General features: G+C 45.2%; 1 protein-coding gene across 5 annotated transcripts in view; it reads left to right on the top strand.

The window, feature by feature from the left end:
- PLXNB1 (plexin B1) overlaps positions 1–23,012 on the top strand; it is a 77,281-nt gene that overhangs the window by 6,665 nt on the left and 47,604 nt on the right. The window contains exon 2 of one of the 5 annotated variants that reach the window (XM_071439571.1): positions 14,983–15,233. The exons of 1 other annotated variant lie outside the window; for it this stretch is intronic. Coding sequence is in view for 1 of the 4 variants with exons in the window: in XM_071439569.1 (XP_071295670.1) it covers positions 16,394–16,491 (98 nt within the window). In the remaining 3 variants the exon portion in view is untranslated. Of the gene's footprint in view, positions 1–14,982; positions 15,255–16,349; positions 16,492–23,012 lie in introns of those variants that run through there. 3 more of the 5 variants (XM_071439570.1, XM_071439572.1, XM_071439569.1) reach the window with 3 other exon arrangements.

Below are 23,012 nucleotides of genomic sequence, written 5' to 3'. Positions count from 1 at the left end.
ACCTCCCACAGCAGCACAGATGGGCAGTAGGGACTGTGCTGCTGGCATTGTGGCCATATAAGCAGCTGCACAGGACCAGATGAAAGAGCCATTTAGCCTGTTTTGCTTTCTCTGGGCTTGGGACAGTCAAGTCTCTGTCCTCACAGTGCCCAAGTCACCATGGCCCCTTCCTTCTCCACACTGAACTGGTCTGCAGGGGAGGTGAAAGCCTGTGTCAGTAGCCTCAGTAACAAGCTCAGCAGAGTGCCACTAATATAAAGGCTTCTGACAATCATGCTTTCTTGCTAATTACATTTTTTAGTTATTCCTGTATGTTGTAGTGGCAGTACTGTTGTGGATACTTGAGCTTTGTGAATGCATTTTCTGGGCATAGAACACAGGCAGCCCCCTGCCATCGATGGTCTTGCAAGGGATTGTTCTGTTTCATTGTGGGTCTGATGCCTGTCTGTACAGGGTGGTGGCATCATGAGGCTTTCCTTAGTGACCTGTACTGATAATGGCCACTGTTCACAATGCTTAACTAGGCTCCACCACTGTGGAGAGCTGTCTTTCTTGAACTCTGTGAATAAGGATTGTGAAGAGTGGAAAGAGTGGGCAAGCTGATGGACATATCACATAACAGTGTTATTTTGGATCCAGCCATCCAAATACATCCTACAGCATCCAACCATCACAGACCTGCTGTAGCAGAGCTCTTGCCATGGACCTATGAATGCCAAACTCATTAGCTACAGACAAATAACATCTGAATAGTGTTTACCCTCCAGTGGGTGACAGGGATGGGAGGAATTTGTGTGCTGGTGCTGCTCACACAGTCCCAAGAACATTTCTGTTTAAGTACTTTTGCATTTTGGCATTCTCTTGCTGATCAAAGGCTTGTGTCTGTGCCTGGTACAGGTGTTTAGCATCCACATGCAAGTCCCAGGATGCTGCTGGGATGCTGCTTTGCACTGAGCAAAGCTGTTACAGGAGAATGACCTGCACTCCCAGTTCTGTGGTTTCATCTTTCCTTGGATGTTTGAAAGCCATTGGGGTACGCATCTGTTTCCCTTCCTCCCAGTGCTGCCAGCACAGTGAGATCCTAACGGGTGCTACAGTGACAATTACAGACACTCTGTGTTCTGCAGGCTGCCAGAGCCTGTTTGATCATCAAAACACAAATTACACCTGGCTGTTCAGCTCCAGGATTGTAATCTGCATCCCCAAGTGCACCATGTAGAAAGTACCAGAAGGCACAAGGTGCTAATGAAGGAACTTTGCCCAAAACACAATGTGTTTATTTTAAGCAGGTAGAAATTTTATGTATGCAGTGATTCACAAGGGAAATGGTCTCAAACATATAAACACATGGCCCATCCTTGTTATTACACTCAGTAATGAAAAATACATCTCAAAAACCTCTTTTCTATATAGAGAAAAATAAAACTTTTTGTGCGTGTAAAACTCTTATCTCTACTGGGAACTGTCCTCTGTGTTGCTGCTTCACAGACTGAAATAGAACTGTTAGCTGACAAAATAGTACTGATGTCTTGGTGACCTATAGGAAGATTTGTGTTTATCTTCAGGCTGCTTTTCTGTGTATGCTCTGAGAAGTCTTATGCCTTTGGCCTGATTTGGACAGAAAGGTGAAAAGCCCAAGTAGAGGAAGGAGAATGGATCTTTTGAGAGCTGCAATAAAAAATAAAGTGTTGCAGGACTTTCCTTCTAAGAAAACAAAACACTCCCTTTTAAGTGAAGACTCTGTTTACATGTGTTAATTCCCTTTGGTTTTTTGTGGGATGGAAAGGTCACTTTGTATCTATCTAAGCTATGAAAAAATCAATTTTTTAATCAATTTCTAAAGTAGGTTTAGTGAAAATGACTACTGTGGTGTGGCTTGGGCTTTGATGTGTGGAGGTGTCCCAAAAAGCTGCTGGAAAAGTCAATGCAGGGCATTGCTGGACATGAACTTACAGAAATTGTAGGGGAATTTTCTGTCCCATTCAGTATGTCCACGGAGTGTTTTTTTTTCCCTTGCCCAGTCCCAGCGTGGATTCCTCCTGGTGTTCCTACTGAAAGAATGGATCGCTGCGAGCAGATCAACAAAAGCAGTCATGCAGTTCACTTGAGCAGTCATGCATAAATATGAGCAGACTTTCTGCTGTTCAAACTGATGGGTAGCCTTCCCTGAAACCAGTTTTCCATAGGCTGCTTGTTCCTACTACTTGGAGCTGTCTTGGTGATCTTGTCCCTAACAGACAGGTATTGGTGTTCCCAGGTAGCTGGGCCAGGGGGCTCACAATGGGAAATAAATTTCTTGCTTTGAAAATGCCATGGTAAGGACTGGTAAAAGGCACATGTTTCATTCTACTATTGCCTTGGAATTATTTTCTTCCTAGTGGTGTGACAGAGCCCTTCCAGCTGTCACACTGACCCACACCTGGGGTTGCCTGTGCTCCTGCCTGTACACAGAGCCTAAGCTCTCTGCCTTGTGCTCCTTGCAAACTTAGGTGTGGGTTTATTGTACAACACCAAATGAGAAGTAACACAAAATGAGAAGTGCCACACAATGGAAATCTGGTTAGAAGTGGAAGTTCAATGGGCCTGCTGCTAGAACAGAAGTAGAGGAAGGTACCAGTCCTTGTGATATGGAGTGCCTGGTTAAGGCCTACAAGGGATTCATGCTTTCCATGCAGTCATCTTGAATAAGTCAGGTCTTTGGGGAGGTTTGAGTTATAATTTTGGTGAATACTTCAGAGGTGTACATCCCTCTGAAGGGATGAATTGTGTTAATAGTAAGAAAGTGCTGCTGGAAAGGAACACGGCAGCAGGTGACTGTTCATGTGTTTCTTGGATGTTTGACTTAGAGTCATAGAATGGTATGAATAATTGATCTGTGCCAACAGCAACAGCATACCTCATAATTATTTAATTAAAATAAAAGGCTGATGCTTCTGAAATCATGGGTTACTGGGTGCAATTCAGAAAGTGGTATTCCTAGCAGGTGACTTCAGCAAGCATCAGTAGTGTACTCTGCTGTTCAATAGTTCATCAGTATTCTGAAAATAAGTCTAAAGCCACTGCTTATGTTGATTCAGCAGAGAAGCAGGCCATGCTGAGGACAAATTCAAAACCATGGCTAGAAATGACGGGAATGTTGGGATTTTCTTGCTTGAATATTCTGAATAGTATGTAAGTCTTTGGCAGAATGGGGGAGGTAGTGAAGTTTACCTTAGAGGTTTTGGGGAAATGATTAAATGGTGATTAAGAAAGATACGAGCTCCTTACCCTCAGTACAGTCAGATAATTGACTGTTAGTGAATTGATACCATCTTAGCAGCCTGATTTCTGTAGCTCCTCAGTTATGCTGTAAAATGAGTCCAGTGAAATTGCATCCATCTGATACAGGCAAGTTTGGACTTCTGTGTGCCAGAGATGCTGATTTTTCACTGGTTGTGCCTCACCAAAGCAGTGACCCTGAAGAAGGGGGAAGAGGTGGGGGGAGGACAAAAAAGTTGATATTTAAAAAAAAACCAAACAAACAAAAAAAGTAAAAAGCTGTTCAAGGGCTCAAGAAAAGATGCCTTGTACTGAGACACTGACAGGACCAATCTGTTGATTGCCAAAAAAGCTATTGAGAGGTGAGTTGGTTAAAACATGTGCATAATTGACTCTGAGGAGCTCCTCTTTAATCCAGCAGAGAAGGAATTAATGGCTCAAGGCAGAAGGCAAACAAATAAGAAATTAGTCTGGCCTCGCTGCCAGAAAGAATGATGGAGCCATTGTAGCAAACTACTAGCAGAGTAGTGAACTTAGATTTTGACCTCCAAAGGCCTTTAGTCTGGATGCCATAAACCACTACATTTCACAGAACCACTTAATGGGCTTTATGGAGGTGTGAGTGGATAAAATGGAACAGTGCCTGTGTGTTAGGCAGGAAATCAGAGCGGCTGTACCTTAAATTATGTGACTGACTAGTCCTGGTGCAATTGATTTCTGTTTTTCTGTGCTTTAGAAATAACCCCAAGACCAATTCAGTCATGTTCTTCATCCCTGTTTGTTCTTTTCCTTCCAAACTTTGTTTATGTCTAGATGTTTTATGCACCATAAGTGGTACATCCTGGATGCAAAGAGTATTGTTCATGACAGGAGTGTCAGCTTGAAGTTTGTACTTCAAATATCTCATGAAAATGAAATCTTCTTTATATTTTTTATATTTCTTAGAAATATCAGTGTAATTGTGCATCTTACCTGTCTTGCAGTATCTATTTTATTGATTAAACTTTTTAGGAGAGTAGAGTTTTATTAAGCATTTAGTGTGTAAACCCATGTACTCTAAGGAATTATGTTAAATTCCAGTGGCATTTAAGTAATTCAGTTTCATAATCTTCTCCTGCATTCAATGTGAAAATCCTATACAAGAAGTAAATCTGATGAATGTTGTAATTTAGCCTCTGATTGTTTCAGAATAACTTGTGATTGTTTACAGGCTGAAAATGAAAGAACTTCACAAGGCTTGGAAATCATTGAGCTCATTTAGTTTGATGCTCTGTAAAGCAAGGCAATAGCCTTTCTTGAATTTAAGCTAAACATTCAAGTTGAGACTGAATGTTAACAAAGAGAAGAGTTGCAAGTGATGGAGAGCTTGCCCTACTAAATACATTTCAAAATACCTTTGAGAAAAGAAGCTTGAAAAACAGACCTTGGTCTGCTCAGGCCAGAAATATGCAATTAGCAAATTATTAACCTTGTTGTGAATGGTTTAAGTAACGTGGTACTTGTTCTGTTTCACTTCTGATTGACTATATAATAGCCACCATCAGCAGTCTCTGCTGTGTGCTGGATTGCAAAATCTGCTAATTAACACATTCGTTTCATATTGCTGCTGCCAATGTTTGCATTGAAGAACGTGGCTTTTTTTGGCCATATGGATGGGTGGGAATATCAAGATCGTGTTATGGCTCTGTGCTCATTCATGTGTGATGCTTTGTGCTCTGTTTTTCCCAAGACATCTAATCAGGCTTGGGGCTGAGCAGTGCCTTTTTGGAGAATCTTTAACTGAAAGGTCAAAATAAGCACAAGGCTCAGAGACAAGTCTTGCTGTCACTCTTCCCAGCCACCCCCCGCCCTCCTTTGTGTGTGTCTCTCCACTATACATATGTAGGAGTCCTTCACCCTGCACATTCAGCTGTTCTTTCTTTCCTGAGACTCAGGGTTTTAAGTGCCACTCAGGGTCTTCCCAAACAGAGCCAAACTCTGCCAGCTGGATCTCCCTCAGGCTGGGGGTGGATGATTTGTGCTGTGGGAGCTCCTGGCACTCACCTGCTGATGGGGCTGCTGGCTTTGCACCATTGCTGTGCACTGTCAGCTGCCTGGCATCTCTGTGTCTCAATTAACCTCGTGTAGGTAGACCAGGATTTACCCTAAAGGCAGTATTTGCCTGTGGACTGGTATCTGGTGCTTCTTCAAGGGAGTGGGAAGGAAAGTGTGCCTTACAGTGGCCTCAGTGAGGGCTCCAGATGATGCCATGGAAGCTGAAGACGGATTTGCATTCCGGATCGGGTCTGACATGAGTAAATTTGTTCACACTTACCCTCTGCTGCCTCCCATCCATGCACTGAAAGTGTTACCAGGAAACTCCCTGTGGGAGAGCATAACCATCAGGAGGGGGAGATGGTAAAATCTGGGTATTTGTTCCAGCTCTCAGGGTGCATCTGAGGAAGATGCCTTTGTTTTATTGAATGAGAGATATTTGATGGTATTGATGGGCTTATGCCTGTTGTAAGAGCATTTGAGGCAGGCAGCTCTTTTGCTTTTGCTGTCACTATTTCAGCCCTGCTTGGTTTCTCCTCTCCCTTACTCACCAAGTGCAACTGAAAACGAGGTACTGAGGCAGCCCATCTAGTTTTTTGTATTCAATCTAGCAAATATTAGTGTTGGAAACTGGGCTCTTGCTGCTGTTTGTCTGGTAACATTACCCTCTGTTGTTTCCTTGTGCTGCTTTTGAAAAATGCTGGTTTGGTTTCTCTTTGAGAGGTGGTTGGCCCATAAATGTATTCCAACCCACCTAATAATTCTTCTCTCAAATCTTTCATCAGGTTTTTTCTGTTATATAGTTTAAAAAGAAAAAAACCCAAATGCCTTCCTTTACCCCTGGAAACAGGAGTAGTCTTGTTCTGCTGAGCTGAGTGCTGCTCACACTGATCACTGCTGTTCCCTTTGTCTCCGTTTATTTTAGAGTTAAGTTATAAGCTGTTTAAGACTAGGCTATTTTTGTTCTGTATTTTTGCAGGATCTTTTACATGGGTCTTCTAAACATTAAAATAAATGCTCTTAAAGGCAAAAGTACCATCTGTATCAGGGCAAGATGGTCATTGCTCTGAAAATGAAGCTTTGTGGGTTTATTCTGCTAAACCATTTTGGCAAGCACATGCCTGCATAGAGGAATGCCTGTGTCAGGGCTGGGCTTATGACCATCTCCTGTCTATGTTGGGTTGCCCTTTGTCAGTCAGATGGCTCATGATCCCACCTTCTCCCTCTGTCCCTCTTTTGACAGTAGCTGTGGTGCTCAGCAGGGGCTCCCTGGCTGTGTTTGCTTTAGCTGGAGAGGTGTTTGCCTTCACTGCAGAATTCCAGTTTCCAGCTGCCAGGAAACCTGGAGCGCTTTTGTTGATTTGTTAGGGCACAGTGCACCTCAGGAATGCCTTTGCTAAGGAGCTGGGAGTGATGGAGGGGATCCTGCCTGTTGCAGTGTGAAGCCTTCTTGTTCCTCTCTAGAGAAACACCAAGCAGGAATCCCCTAAAGCAAGGCAGGGAAATAGCTCACTCGGCTGACTACTTTGGAGGGTGTCAAAGTGAGACTCACTTAGGTTTCCCTGGCACAGAAGTAAGGCAATGAATGATAGCTGCAACTTTAAGTGAGTTTTTGTGGGAGATGATACTGTGAATTGCCCTACCAGAGGGTTTGTGTGCATTTGGTCAGTGTTAAAAGCTGGCATTCCTGAGCCACTGACTAGGGCTTTTTTCTGGGACTTGGCTTTGGGCCATGTAAATCTTTCCTTCTTGGAAGAAGCAAGTTTCAACCTCTTTGGATTTGGAAACTTCTAAACATTTTACAGTATGGATACAACAATGGATTTGGCTTTTTAGTTACCTTTGGAGACAGCAAAAGTCTATGCACTACAAGTTTAAAAAGCACTGATGTGAGCATGTCTTCCTGTAGTGAGTTCAGCAGAGCACCTTCACCTCTCTAATGTGTTGCAGCCATCTGATATGCACCCCTTTTCTTTGCTTGTATTGTATGCACACACAAATGCACATTTCTGGACTGTCTTTCACTTGAGATTTTGGAGGCTGTTGCCCTAGGTGATCTGAAAATGTTTGGTGTTTGTACAGGGTAGGGTGGTCAGCTGGTCACTTTGTTTTGATCAAGTATTTGGTAGTTGCAGAGTAGGTTGTGTTTATGGGGCATTGGTGCTGAGAAGGAATTTCCTTTCCTGGCTGAGGTAGAAAGGCTGTCCACGTACAGCTTTATTCCTTTGCTTTAGCATTCCTTGAGGTTGTTTCCCTATTTTACAAATGCATCTTTTGAGAACTGCCAGGAAAATGTCTCTCTCAAATGGAAATGGAAATTTCTGAGCTCACAGGAATGAAAACCTTTGGGTCTGTGCTCACTGAGTGAAAAGAGGATTACCAACCAGCCATTCTCCAGTGTGCAAAGCAGTGGAGCAAAGTCTGCAGAGACCCTCTGAAAGTTATTGGCTTTCCCAGGGAAGGGTGCTTGTGAATAGAATTGAATGAGGTTGCTTGCGTCCCTCTTGGCCTCCCTGCTGCAAGTACAGAAAGCAGTGAAACTTGGAACTCAGTAGATGCCTGAATAAAATGGGAAATGGGTTTTTTTTAAGTAGATTCTTTGTGAACAGGTCTAGAGCCAGTGTTCCTGCATTACTGTAAGAAAATTAATGGGTTTGTGACTGCATTTAGGCCTGAAAAAAGCAGGGAGGCAATGCTGATTTTTCCAGAACTGCTTGAAGGGTTCAGAAATGAGGATGGTGTGCTGGAGCAGATGCAGATGGCTTATTTTCACTGGGGACTGTTAAACCTGCCAAAGTGTAAACTGCATCTTAACAGGAAGATGTGAGACAAGGTCTGCACATCTCTCCCTCCTAATTACTACAGCTCAGCTGCTGCTGTCTCTTATATTTACACATCTGAAAGGTGACAATGACAATGTCTTGAATGGCAAAGCAATAGCAAGAAGAGTCTTTTTTTTTTATCTGTAGTCTGCAACAAAGAAGTTATTCAACCGATAGTCAAAAATATCCCTATGAAAAATCTTTCTCCCAGAAACTGCATTTATTATTCCAGAAAATAATCATAATTTCTGTAGATCTTGATGGCTTGTCTCCTGAGTGACTACAGGTAAAGCAGCAACCAGCTTTCTCCTCTTTCCCACACTGACAGCTTCAGGAATGTTCACCATAGCAGTGGGACTTCCATTTTTGCTGTCCCTGCAGTTCTGCGCTGGGTTGCCTATGTACACGTTATCTTTTTTGTTAAGTTGGAAAGCTCTTTTCACTCTTCTGGCAAAAATCTCCTGTAGCATTTTCACAGTAGTTACTGTAGATGCCAAAACCCAGACTTTCAGATCTTCATCATTCATGGCATGCAAAAGTTGAGGTAGTTTTTATGACCTCCTGTAGAGGAACAGGTACTTCAGTGGGAAAGATGGTGCTGTGGTTGTGATGGCATTGCAGTGGTACAGCCAGAGTGGAAGCAATGGTAGCTCCCAGCTGGGCTGCAAGTGATTGTTGGATTTGGTGTTTCTTCCAGAAAATCTGTTTTAGGTCAGGGTCTCTGCTTGCAGTCTTGCTGGTTAGCTACAAATGTGCTCAATCTTCCCTGACCCTTCCTCTGTTTCACTGTATCCCTGTAAATCTGGTTTAAGAAACAGCTTTGTGGAAGTTTGTCTTCCTGCCTTCCCACCTGTTCTGTTTAGCTCAGGAGAACATGCTGCCAGGGCAGGATGGGCTCTGATCAGACACTGCATGGGGCTGATGGGGCTCCTCTTCTCTGGGGACAAACACACAGCAGAAAAAAAAGGCAAAGCAGTGCTAAAACCACAGATTTTTTTTAGGTGAGAGGAGAACGTCCTTCTTTGTAGCCAGTTCACAAATAGGGAATAAAAGTTGAAGCAAGGGGATGCCTGTCCATTTATATCAGCCTGGGAAATGGTGGATTTCTCTCTTGAGGCCTTTGCCTCAGGCATCTTGCCAAAAGGCATCTAGTCTCTATTCACTTCAAACACATACAGTTCCTTAGCCCAAAATGTGTAGAAGGCTCATGAACTGTGATCAGCTGAAGGCCAGAAAGCATGACCTGGTGCTTCATAAAAATCAATGAATTGAAGAGCTGTGACTTCTGGATGCTTTGGAAGTATGAGCAGCACCTGCTGTGCAATGTGATCCTAAAGAGCATCAAAGGGTAATCAGCTCAAACATGGATCTAACCTGTATTTATCTAACCTGGAATCTGTGCTGAAAATTAGAATTTGCATAAGTGAAATGATTTTGCAAACACATGCAATTCCTTTCTTTGTGGATCCTGTGTATGGGATTTCTTTCTTCAGAGCACAAAGAATTCAAGACAAATTTTACTTTGGAGCTAAAAGGCGTGTTTTTAGCAAAGGCAGTGCAAGCACTGTTGGGACAGACTCCAGGTCTTTGGTGTTCCTGAAGAAACACAAACAACTGCAGAGAAGGGTATGGCTCAGATCCTTTTGCCAGCATGCTTAGCAGGCAGCCCTGTACCAGATCTGGTTCAGGCTTCGACAAGTGACCTCTGTCACTGAACAGGAACATAAAGAGCCTCAGTGAGCTTTGGCTGAACTAGGCTTTTGCCTGTCTGCTCTGGAGAGAGAGTAACCTCAGTGTTCCTTTCCCTCCCTCCCTCCCTCAGTGTGTCTGTGAAAATACTAACTTGATTTAGCTGCCAAAAAAAGACATTTGAAAAGTGTACATTGCTCTCCTGTGTCCCAGCTTCTGTAAAATATGGGTTATGGTTGGTTCCTGTATATGGTGCTCAGTAATTTTACAGAAGAGAAAACAGCACCACTGCAACTATCCACACAACACTTAATACAGTGAGGTCTTATTCTGTGTTAGGACTCCAGAGTGCTATTCTGGGCATTATGAACCTGATTATATTACACACAGAGCTCAGATGGCTCAGAGCCACACTCAGGATATTAACTGTTTCTATTAAGCTTTGCGTTTAGAGATCCTTCTGTCAGAGCAGGGGGGCAATGCTGGACGAGCTGGCATTCCCACAGCAGAGCAGTGTGTGTGAGCATGGTTAGGGAGTGTTTTGTGTTTCATTTGCACAAGGGGTAACCAGAGTTCCAGAGCTTGCTAACTTATGGGTGCTCAGTGTAATAATCTTTTCAATGTACTTGTTTTGTAGTTGCAGGTTGTGGAGGAGACACTTACTGATGTAGATGTGCAGGAGAGACTTTACCAAGCGCTATAAACGCGTCTTAAGGGGAAATCCATACATAGTGTGTCATCTGGCAGAGAATGTGATAAAGTGGCATTGACTGTGATTATTTGTGATTCTTGACAGCCTGTGCCCCTGGAAGAGTGTTTTTAAGACTTGTTTTAGTTTGTGATGAAGATGGCTTTAGGAATAGTTAAGGTCCTTCCGTTTCTCTTTAAAAAAAAAAGGTTTCTTTTCATGGTTTTGTTTTGTGCTGTTTCAGAGTTTGTAAAAACAAACACCCTGAAAGCTGAAACAATAACAATAATAAAAGAAACCCTTTGTGGATCACCTCTGTGAGCCAAAGTTGATGAGTTTCTCACTGAATACTAATTGTCTGCCAGGTGGGAACTGTGCAGCTCTTCCTTCCCTCATCACCCTGCAAGTGCAGGAAGAGATAAGAGGAATTTATTTAATCCTGCTCTCCCACTAGCTGAATTTGAAGCACACTACCAGACAGGTATGCTGAATTTGGAGCCTAAAAGGCTGCCTTGAGTAGGAAAGGAAGGCAGAGAGTATGGCTGTTAGGGATATGAGGCACTGGGATAGTGCTAGTGGGAGAAGAGGGATGCTGGACATGGTAGCACATGCTCTTGGGAAAGCAACCTCTCGTCTTGCACTGGAGGTAATGAGAATTTGCCTTTGCAGGGCTTGGGGCTCTTCCCAATAAAACTGCAGTTTGCAGCTCCTTTCTCTGTACTGGGAGAGATGCAGCTGTTGAGCAGGGACTGACTACTGTGCAGCAAAGTTATTCTTTTCAGGAGACAGAAACAAGTGGATGGAGGTATCCATGTGCCATGTGGATCCACATGCCACTGCTCAGTTCATGCTTTGGCTGATGAGAGGGGTTGAGTTTGCATGTGTTTTTCTGAAGAATATCCCCTTTCTCAGAAAGCAAACAGCTGACATCTTGACCTTGCAAAGGCTTGGACATCTTTACCTTTTGAAAGCACTGCTCTCCAAATGTAGGTCTATAGTGTAAGAAATGCATGTGATGACCTTGGTCTTCCTGTGCCTTCTTGGCTACACTTTTTGTCTGGGATGCCAGTGACCCTGAGATCTGGACATTTCCCTCTGCTGTTTTGTGTTAAAAATGAAGAGCAAACTGTAATGTGTGGAAGCAGTTTGTGTGATGGAACGCATCAAAATAAACTTGAGGGGATGGTGGTGGTGCTTGAGAGAGCTTGGCTGAAACCTGGTAATTGGGCTGGTGTGAGAAATTGCTCATCTATCACACTGGGGATAGCGGGAAGGAAAAGGGCAGCCAGGAAGGGACTTAATGGAAATCAGTCCCCAAAATAAATATTGCATGAGTGGGGCATAAAGAGTCTCCTTCAAATCAGATTCTGTGTCTGAGCCTTCCTCCAGAATTTCCTGCAATTTAGACAAATGACCAACTTCACATTTTTTTAAGTGGTGTTTGTGCTGAACACTTGCAGCCGTGCGTTCCCATCCAGCTGCTGAGCAGAAATCCTTGTTCTTCAGTCTTGCTGGGAGCTGCTCTGCGCCTTTTTGTGGCAGCAGCTTTTTGCAATAGGAGGCCCCCCCCCGGCCCAGGATGGCTTTTTCTGTGAAAGAAGGCAGGGAGGCCAGGCAGACATTATCCCTTGCCGGAAGGAGGGACCCGGGCTCCCTGGGGAGGAGGGACGGGGAGCGAGTGATTCATTGCAGCTGGCTGCAGTTTGGCCTCCCCTCTCTCTTTGCCCTGGGTGCCAGGGAGTGACAGCTTGTGGGCAGCAGGCCAAGCTGTGAAAAGAGGAGTGTGTGAGGCCTTTAGCTTTCTCATGCTTTATCAAGCTGCAAAGAATAGCTCGATATTCAGCCAGCGTTGGTGCAGGTCAGGAGAATGGAAATGCGGACTTAACTCCTGACATGCTGGCTGATGGCTGACCGCAGGCTCCGCGCCCATGAGGGCGGCTTTGTACCGCAGCGTGTGGGGCAGAAGGGAGGAAAAGTGCCTTGGTGACATGGTAAAGATAACTTTTTGTTAAGTGGGCAGCCTCTGGGACCTGCTGGGAGAGTGGAAAGATGAAAAAAGGGCTTTCCTCTTGCGGCTTGCTGGCTGTGTGCTGGTGGAGGATGAAAACACTGGAAAGTAGAGCTGCAGCAATGACGAGCGTCCTGGGAAAGTGAGAGGGACTGTGATGGACGAGTGTCAGGTCTGTCCCTTCCCTGCTGGCACAGCACTGGGGGCTGTGGTATCAGTGCCGAGAGCAGGACGGGGCCATTCCCGGGATGTCCCCGTGTGCCGAGGTCCTGCCAGCCTGTGCGAAGGGCTGCCCGCCGGCGCGCAGAGAGTTAAGCTCCTCATCGCCCGGGGGTGAGCCTACTTCGGGGTGTTGAGCTCCATTCCCACGGCTTTTCCTTTCTGAGGGCTGGGGGAGGGATCGCCTGGAACAAGTAAAATGCCTGGAGGCTGGAAAACAGCACCCCGGCCCCTCTGGCCTTGTGTTGGTCTGGGAGGGATCTGTGCTTCACGGCAGGCTGGGCAGGGGCTGCCAGCCAAGGCCGGGGTCTGTCCCTGCTGGGCAAGAGCCGGGGTTATTTCTCTCCTTTAGGCAAAGAGAGATGGCTTTGCAGGCAGTAGAGTGCCTGCATAGGGACTGAATAACAGAATTCTCAGCTGGAAGGGTGTAAAGTAGAAATGAAGCCCGAGCAGTCCTGTGCGCAGATCACAGTACAGGGTTAACACCCAGGTGTTGTGGCTGAGGGAGAGCAGTTCCCTGCTGCACATGCACGTTTCTCAAAGGCATAAAGGAACGGAGTCCTTTCTTCCCGATGCTGACTCTACCTTCTCCTGCATCACTCTGAGCTGCTGAGTTGAGGTGTTTGAAGTCCGGAGGAGCAGGAAAAGGGCAAGTGAAAGTCTGAGAGGCTGGGTGGGGGAGTTAGTGAATGCTCAGAGCGCGGCTGCGGCTACCTGTGAGCCTAAATCCCACTCTTTCTCCATCAGCAGTGCAGGGGTGTGGGAGAGCAAGAGAGCCTTGCCTCATCCCAGTTTGCTGTGGAGCTGAGTGTATCTGTGTGAGGTACTAAACCCAGCCAGCACCTATCTCCCACCAGAGGGAGAAGGGAGTTTGTGTACCTGTTCAGCCCCTAGAAATCTGAAGTCCCCTCTGAGGTCTAAGGTGTGCAGTCCCTATTCTCAAGAGCTTTTGAATTCAAGGCAAGGTGAACCGATGTGAGCAAATGGGACCCAGTAGCAGCATAAAGGAGAGATGAGCTATGGGCTTAGAGTTTGATTCTGCTGGGCTGTGTTTGTGCTGTCCAGACCAGCTGTGTTTGTGCCTATGCCAAAAGCCCGGCAAAACTGTGGTTAGAGGCTGGATTTTTGCTTGTGCATTGGGTGTCTGGCCTTGCATCTGCCCCAGATCTTCTTTGCAAAGAGTGAAGTACTCTGATCCTCCCACTTGCCATGCTGGCTCCTGTGGCAGGAGGATCTGAAGGGGAGAGGGTTTGGGAAGCAGTATTGCCTGTGTGGGCAGAGGCTTTGGGTAGTTTGGGTTAGCACCCAGATGCAGACCTTAGTGGTAAAACAGGGTGCAAATATTCTGCAAATACCAGACTCGTGGTGGATCTTGTTGATTGTTAATGCCCAAATCTCAAAACAGGTAGGCTGGAGCCCTTGTTGTCTTTTCTGCGCCCAGGCACCTAATAATGGTTGCTGAGCTCTGCTCTGAGTGTTCTGCAGCTCTTTGCTCTGTCCATTTATTCACCCAGCACTGGGAAATGTGGCTGGAGTGGGAGCTGGGGTCCCAGGTGGATCTGAGCCCTGTGCAAGGCAGACCTGCAGTGGATGCACAAAGAGAAACTCTCACTGGCTGCGAGGTAGCTTGGGACCCAGGTGCAGCCAAGGCACCAGCGAGAGCTGGCTCCCCTGCAGGGACAGGGGGTGTGTTCCCATTGTGCCTGTTCCGGTTTGCTCCTGTCTAGCCTCTTCTCATTATTCTCGCCTTGAGCTGTCTCGGGCCCAAAGGCAAAGTGCTGCAGAAAGCTCTGTGGGCTTTCCCTTGAGAGATGCAGGGTCCTTGGAGAGTGGCTGTTCAAGGGAAGCACTGCAGTGGGCTGAATTGAGGCTGTTTCAGGCTGCACAGCTCTGAGCTAATCTCCCAGAGGCAGAGACATTACTCACCAATCAGGAATGTGTCTGTATTTTTCCTAATGAGAACAAAACATTTTATCCCTGTTCATTAGCAGAGAGTTAGCGTGTGCAGTTGCTATGCCAACAGACTCCTCTCCTCTGCAGACACACACTGGGGGTGTCCTCCATGCCATGGTTAGAAGGGTGAGCAGGAAGGCTGGTTCTGGCAGGAAAAAGATCCCATTGTTTTCCCAGGGCTGCCTGGACTTTGTGCAGCTGGCCAGACCATGCCTTCTCGGAGGAAGGGAACCACAGCAGGAGTCAAGTGCAACAGATTTAATTTATTGGAAAAATAGTCTTTGCATTTCATGCTCTGTTGTTTTTTCCAGCTTGAGGCACACTCCTCAATAAGAGAAATGAAGGTGTCTCAACGTTCCCAAGAGTCCAGATGGTAAGCAAAATGTGCCGGGAGTCAGCCCTGGGATGCCCATGGACAGCTGCAGCCCGCTGGGCTCCTCCGTGTTCCTGATCATCTCTGTGTGCGTGGCCACTGTCATGCTGGGCAGCCTCTGGATGCTGCTGCGTGACGAACCCACCTGACCAACTGTACCACCTGTGATTAGTTGGACGAGTTCTCCAGGCACGTGGTCTACTGGAAAGAGTGAGTGGCTGTATGTGGGAGTGTTCACTTGTTCCCTTTGCAAAGGGAACATTCTCTTTATGCAGGGAAATCCTGCATAAATCCCATGAAGGATGAAGGACATCTCTTCAACAGAAGCTCGGTTCTGTAGAGTTCTGCTGTAAGCACATGTGTTTACTCCAGAGGTTGCCTATTTGCTTGTCATTTTTTTTCCTTTTTCACCCCAACTTTCTTGAGAGAGTGATTGGGAATTATGGGTTGCAGTGCTACCAAAGTCAGGCTACTGTACACCGTTTGCAAGTCTTCTTGGCACCTCTGGTGCTGCACTTGAAATATAAAAACTAACCTTTAAACTTTGAATTTTCTCTAGAAGTCAGTTAATTTAACCTATAGACAGAAACAAAGCAAAAAAACCAAAACAAAACTGTGAGTTTCTGATGGTGATCTATAAGTAGAAATGGGCCAGTGAGTGTTGCCAAATCTGAAGACAGACTCCTGGAGCAGGAGTGATGTTCATCTCTGTCTGTCAATCACCACGGAGTGTGATGAGCTGCTTTGTGCTGGCTGAGCTTTGTGGTGTTGACAGCTATAGACCCTTGAAGAAATGTCTCCCTGAAACAGAATTCTTTCAGGCTGCTTCCTATTAAACAGGATAGTTACAACTCTGCTGTCAGTTTGCCTGGTGAAGCACTCTGTAGGTGAATACATGCAATTTGAATACGGAAATTTGAATATCAAATGTAGGGTGGTACACCAGAGATCCCAGACTGAATGAGATGCTGAAGATCTGCAAATCTGCATGAACCTCTGTCTGGGAAGTGAAACCCTGGCACCTGGATACTAGGAGCTGATGTAGATGAGTCACTGACTTTTGCACTGGAGAGATGAGTATCATGTTAGAGCACTGGGAGTACGGGAGCCCTTCATCTGAAGGATGTCTGCTTGTTGGATTTGCAGCTCTAACATTGAAGAAATGAAATCAGCAGAAATAAAAACAATGAACAAAATGAGACAGCAACTCCCTGCCCAGACCTCTCTGGGGTGCACCCTGAAAGTTTGGTAGTAGACCTGGATGGAACTCCTGGATAATAAAGAGCAAGTTTTCAGAAAATCTCTTTCAATCCGGGCATCCAAGAATAAATCCTGAATACATGTAACAAATGTACAAAGATTGGAGAGTCTGGTTGCCTCAGCTTTGCATTGCTCTGGGTGGTTCCAGTAAAACCATTAAATCAAAGCAGTTTGAAATAGGGAATGAGTAAGTACTTGAGATGACTTGAATTCAGTCCAGTCTGTTCTGGATCCATGCTTTCAGGGTACATAAAAAAATACAAGATTGTAAGGAGGCCAGAGGACTGCATGTTGTTGTATTCTTTGAGATACTGAGGTGATTCTGTCCAGATCCTGTTGAAAAAGTGCTCCAGCAGAAGTGCACTAGAGGACATGCTTTTTAGTACCTTGAAGTGTGAAAGATCATGTCTGAACAAACTAACTTCTGAAATGTGAGTTACGGTTATTATCTGCGTCGCGCTCAGCTTCATTCCTGTGCAGCCGGAGTAGCGACTTGGTGTTACCTAGGAGAGTGTTACTTGTTCCCTCCCTCCTCCCTCCCCTCCCTTTTAAGCAGTTCAGGGACTGCTTTTCTGCCCTATTTTCTGTGAACCACCAGTTTTTAAGAATAAACACACAACTGCGGTGCTGTGTGCAAGGCAAGAATTCTTCAGGAGAAACATTCACCTTTGCCTCTGAAAACACCTCAGGTGCTCATAGAACCTTGGAAGAAGGGTTCTTTGTTTTTATCAGGATGAGTTATGGGCCATTTGGGGGGTGAGGTGTTCCTTCTAACCCTTAGAGTGTGGTTCAAAACCCTAAACTGTGGGATAGGTTTATATTTTCAAGAAGCTGTTAGCACCGAGTATTGTAACTCTAGGTGATGTATTGTTCTGTTGGGTTTTAATGGCCTTCTTTCTCTCTTTTAATTCCAGTTATACTTCCACATATCTGCATTTTTAAAAAACACTTATTTGACTCTTAATAATAAAACTGGCAAAGGAAAGAGTAAAGCCAGGAAAGTTATTTTAGCCTGACAGGAAGGTTTAGGTTTCTTAGTCAGCTAAGCATGTATTATTAACAAACTTCTATATCTCATAAACAATGTGGGAAGCAATTAGTGCATTTGTGAAAGAAATCACTCAGGATTTTTGGGAGTTATGATACAAACAGTCTCCAAACCCAGATATTCTTATATGACTCTGCAGGAGAACAAGATCTGGTAAGAATACTGTTCTGTGTAGCGTCAGGAAATGTATAAACACTGTGCCCATACTTGAGGAAAAACTACTGGATTTAAATGTTCATGAAGAATGCATGACAGAATAAAGCTCTGGCACATGATCTTGTGAGGGATCTACCCTTCATCAGGGCAGGCTGATTCAACCATAAGATAATTTGTATTTTCAAAGAACTAACAGGGAGAGAAAGTTTTTTAAAAATACTCCCTGTTCTGGTGGATGAAGGGTGCAGCTGAATGCTGTGGCTTGAAAGTAAACTTAGTTTTGAACAAACTCAGTTTAAGGAGTTAGGCTGAATATTTTAACAGAGAGCTACCAGATGGGCAATTCACTATAGAAGTGGGGAATCCCTGCTGTATTTGATAACCATCACACTAGTTCCTCCAGCTCTTATGGAAGTTGAGTTTTCTACAGCTTTAGGAAAACCATTGCCGTCTTAATAGAGGTATCTTCAGTTTTTAGAAATGGAACAGCAGCAACAGTGAACAGAGGTGAGTGTTACCTTCCATACAAAGCACAACAGAGTAAGTTGGGATTCTTCCACCTGAAAAACAATAAATGACAGTTATCTTCAATTCCTGAGTCAGCTGGAAAGTTTAGAGGGGGAGCAGCCTTTTTTTTTCCTTTTCCATTAGAAGTATGAACAGGTTGCATGAAGTAAGCTTAAAACAAGTAACAACTTAGTCCTTGATGTGTGCAGTTAACCTGGAAGCTTCTTACCACAGGATGTTGTGAATGCCAGATATCTGTGTGTATGTGAGGACATGGGGCAGGTCTGTAGAAGAGGGAGCTATTGAAGGTTACTGAATGCATAGAAACCACCTTTATCCCAGGAGGTCCCTGAGCTGCTCATTGTTGAAGCCTGTGAGAGTATTCAGGGAGGTGAAGTGCTACTATGGTTTTGCTTCAGTCTGATGTTTCAGGCCAGAGCCAGACAAGTGCAGCCTGGGGTGGGAGGGGGGATGCTAATAAAACTTGTAAAAAAGGAGAGTGGCACAGCTTGTGTTCTAGGTTGGTTCTGTGCTGCCTGTGATGTACAGCCTCTCGCTTGCTGAAGGCACTGCCTTGGGCTGCTGGAGTCTGCAGGCTGTTGACTTGAACTTGAAGAGAGGCAGAGAGTATGTCTAGAAACTACACAGGTAGGAAAAGTGGTGAAAATGAATATTGTAAGCAGAGAAGCTGACTTTCCCCTTTTCTCTGTGGCAAATACTGTTCCTGCTATTATGGGATGGTAGGTTTTATTGACATACAGAGACTGCCTTACTCCTGATAGCCTACATCTTATTTGTGTTAATTTCCCTCCTTCGAAAGGGTGTTTCTTGCTTTGTAATGGACTCTAAGTTAATTTGAACTAAAATGGGTGATAAGTTGATGCATGAACAGTAAAACCTCTGTTCCAAAGCCTTTCCAAACTAAAAATGTCATGGCCTACGTGAGGTTCATATTCTTCAGAAGTACTCAAAACACTGGTCCTATTTTAAGTCCTGTCTAAACATTTAAAAATAACTCAAACAGGGCTCACTTCTAGATGCTTCACCCTTGAAAGCCAGCTCTTGCAGTTGGTTTTAGATGCTTACCCAGATGTTCAGAGGGCACAGTACAGAACAGCCCTGGTTGTTCCTTTGAACTTTTAATTTCAGAAGGAAGAGAACAACGTCAGGCTATCTGTTATTTTGTCTCTAGAGACATGATCTCTGCTGTTTTGAGTTTTGGGAGTGGGGGGTTTAAAACTTTTTGTTGACCAACTTTGCTGCTGTGATCCCTGGGGAGCAGCTATGCAGAGCTGACCGGTAGCGGAACTACGGTGCTGTGTATTCTTGGAGACAGCTCTTATGACTGAAAACTGAGTTGGTGTGTTTTGGGAAACTACAGCCCCTCTCCAGGGATACAGAAACAGTCTTGTGTGCATATCATGTTCTGTAGTGAACATTACTCCATGGAGTGGCTGAGAAGTTGGGTGCTCAGATTACAGACAGACCTGGGGCTGAGGGAGAATCCAGGTGGAGGGGACTGAAGTTCCTTTCCTGTTGATTGCTCCCCCTTTATCTTGATTTAGTCAACTCTAATGTAGGAAGAAGTTTCTATCCCAAACCCTAAGTCTCGTCATTGCAGAGTAGCAATGTGCTCAGTTGTTACCCCTTACACAGAGTATCTTTCCTGGTTTGTTCTCAGTTTCTCAATTATTGTTTTCTTCAGTAGCTTGGCTCAAGCAGTGATTCTCTCTCAGCTTGCTCCTGTGTGTGCTGGACCTGTCTGCCATTCTCCAGATAGTCTGTCCAGATTAGTTTTAGTTTGAACCCATCTTTAGCCAGTATGATCTTTTCTATTCCTAGCTGATCCATGATTTTAACAAGTGTATTTCCTACTAAGCCCTGAGAAGATTTAAACTAAAACTTTTTCATGAGGCTAAATTTGTGTCAGCCCCACCATGGACTCCAGGGTTGACATTGGGTGGCTGATTATTCAGTTTGGTCCATGTATAAGTCTGAGCCACACTTTTGTGGGGTTTTGATTAGTTATCTATGTGTGGCAGAGTAAACTGTTTCCTTTCCCAGAGGAAGGCACAGTCCCTGCCATGTGTGTGGAGTACACAGCTTAAAAGGACAGAGGAGGGCTGCCTGGACCTGGGACAGTCTGCAAACAGAACTGTGATGACTACAGGCTGTGGTTTATCCTTCTAGCACAGATGTGTATACTTCTCCCTTGTTTCCTTCCTCTCTGTTCTGTCTAGCTGTTCCTTCTAGCAGAGGAGCAGCCACTCAGCTGTAGAACTCGGTGCTGTTCCTAACAAACTACTGTAAATCTGGTTTTCCTGTCTCCTGGGCACTTTTTTGCCCAGGGGTGACCCTGGCAGGCAGCATGGTCTTGAAATGCCAACAGTCAGCCAGTTATACTGGCTCAAGTTCCTGCTCATAGCAGTTTGCATTTCAGATTGGCACTGCAGACCTGTTTAGTGCATCTCTGCAGCCCTAGGGTGAAGGTCTGGGCTTCTCTGAAAGGGGAAAGGATGAGCCAGTCAGTCCTGCTCAGCCAGTGGCTGTCAGACTGAGCAGGTGGGAGGGTAGCAAACCAGATGAAGAACAGTCTCAACCGAAAAGTCTTTAAAATTCATGGCTCTCATGAGCAGGTAGCTGGTTCTGAACCTTTGTGCCTCTAGGACAGCACCAAAGAGGTTTGCTCAGCCCTGAACCAGGAGCTCAAATATTTTGCCAGAAAAAAAGAGGATCTCCTTAATCTGAGTGAACAGAAACTCATGTTGGTAAACCCACTTGAAGGTATAAAATTTCTTATTGGGAATTTTTTCTTGTTATACAATCCCTTGTTCTGGATAAGACATGACTAGATGTCTGCATGTTAACAAAATAAGTGGAGAACTCTTGCTCTACGTGGTTTATTCCTCCAAGTACCAAATCCTGCAGGGTCCCAGCTTCTGCTTCCTTTGCCACTTAGTTTTCCTGTTGCTTATTTTCACTCCTCCAGGCTGTGGACCCACTGTGGTATGAAGGGAGAGTATTGCCTGATGGCTGTGCCCAGCAATAGTTCTCTCACCCCTCTCTATATGTGGTCTGGTGCTCTGAATTTTATCTTTGAAACAAGAACTTCCAAGCGTGGGCAGTGTGTGGCATGGAGGGCTGTGATTGTACAGAAGAATAAGGCTGCATGGCTGCTGCCAGCCTGTGACTTCTCAACCATGTGCACCTTGAATGCCCTTCATGGATGGTTCCTGGGCCACCATTCCATGTTGGACTCCATTTGAAAGCACTGAATATCCAGCCTGCATGGGACAGTCTTTGTTCAGAGTTGTTGAGACTGGGGTGAAGTTGATCCTGGCCCTCAGGTCTGCACTCAACCTGTTCAGGCTTCTGCACTTGTGTGGTGAGAGCTGATGTTCCTTAGATGTGTTATGTAGGTGTGAAGCTTCCCAAGCTTGGGAAGGTCCCCAGGCTTTTTGAACAGCATGGTGTGTTGTTATGTGTTACTGGCTTTATGAAAGCCTTGGCATTGGCTTCCTGAGGTGGAAGAAAATGTCTGGTCACCTCAGTTTGGATCATTATCTAACAGACCTGTGTAACCTAATTGCCAGACTATTGAGCCTGGTAGTTCACAGCTGATGACTGAGAACCTTGCAGGCTGAGGCATTAATTCATGGCAGATAATTGATCAAAGCGTCATTTCTGATAATGCTTTAACATAACTTGAGTAATGCAAGGTAGAATATACCTCATCTTGGTTTGAAGGCAAACCACAAGCAGATTGTGGTAGTGATGTGGAGTTCTGTTTATTCTGCTGTCTCTTATGGGTGGGAGGGGATAGGTACTACTCATGTGGCTGCATTGCATTAAATGTATTTGCATGTTACTGCCTGTATTCATGGCTACAGCCAGAACTGCTGACACTCTTGGAGTGAAAGGGGAAGACTGTCAAATTGCTGTCAGAATGTATGGTTCTCCAGAAGGTTAGGGGAGGGCAGAAAAGTGAATTTTATTTGAAATTAAGGAAAACACCAAGAAGAATTCTTCCTGTCCACCCAGGGCACATTAGTTCTTTATTGATCTATTGTGGAACTAAATCTGAGACTTAAAGGTGTCAAGAAAATTTTTTTAACAGAGCACCCTGCTCTGCTCAATGTCTTCAGAGCAAAATGATTTATTCAAGACAGGCTACATACAGTGCTTAACATTTCTCATTTGCATCTTGACACCTGGATGGTGGAGCTTGGGATGTGGTCCTTGTGTGTCTGCCTGTGGTCTGTACCACTGCTGGCATGAACTCCTGTGGTCAGCCTCTGTTCTCCCTTCCACTGTGCAAACCTGCAGGGCTGATGCTGGCATGGAAACCGTGGGGTTTCCTCTTGGAATGAAAGTGTAGGACTGATGCTTTTTCGCAGGAGTTTCAGAGGATGTTTGAAGTTTCTCTCCTCTCTTGCCGGGTTACTCCAAGGCCAGGTTGGAACCAAAAGAACTTGCCTTGGGGTGTGGCCTTTGCCTCTGTGAGAGCTTGGTTAGGGGTCATGGTCCTGTCCTCTGGGAAGCATGTGCTGGTTGCAGAGATTTTCTCTCTCCCTTCTGCAGGGCATCCTGCCAAGCAAAATAGACTCTAAGGCAGAAGAGATTATGTGGAGATCGTGTGCTGTCCTGGCTGTTTCGGGATGAAGCAGCTGGACATTTCTGCTTTATAGAAATTGGCACAAAACAGCTATGGCAGAGCAGGATTCTGGCTTTTGTAGCTGGTGGAGCCAAAGTTGAGAACAGGAGGATCCTGGCCGAGGCTGGGAGAGGTGCCCCTAATGACAGGGAGGGCAGTGTGGTCGGGAAGGTGTGCCTTGTTTGAGGTGGAGGCCGGTAAAATATGAATCACATCTGTTTGAAGTAGTGATGAAATCCCAGATGAAGGTTTTCTGTAATACCTGGCCAAACAGTCTGGTGTGCTCCAGCTTTCCTTTCTCCCTGCTTAGAACAGATGGTCCTGACCTACTTTTAGCAGTCGT

The sequence above is a fragment of the Agelaius tricolor genome, unplaced genomic scaffold (assembly GCF_023055355.1).
Source record: "Agelaius tricolor isolate 1412-34295 unplaced genomic scaffold, bAgeTri1.0.p SCAF_14, whole genome shotgun sequence".
Lineage (NCBI taxonomy): Eukaryota > Metazoa > Chordata > Aves > Passeriformes > Icteridae > Agelaius > Agelaius tricolor.
Note: the sequence above shows the minus strand (reverse complement) of the source record. Positions and strands in the feature narration are given on the sequence as shown.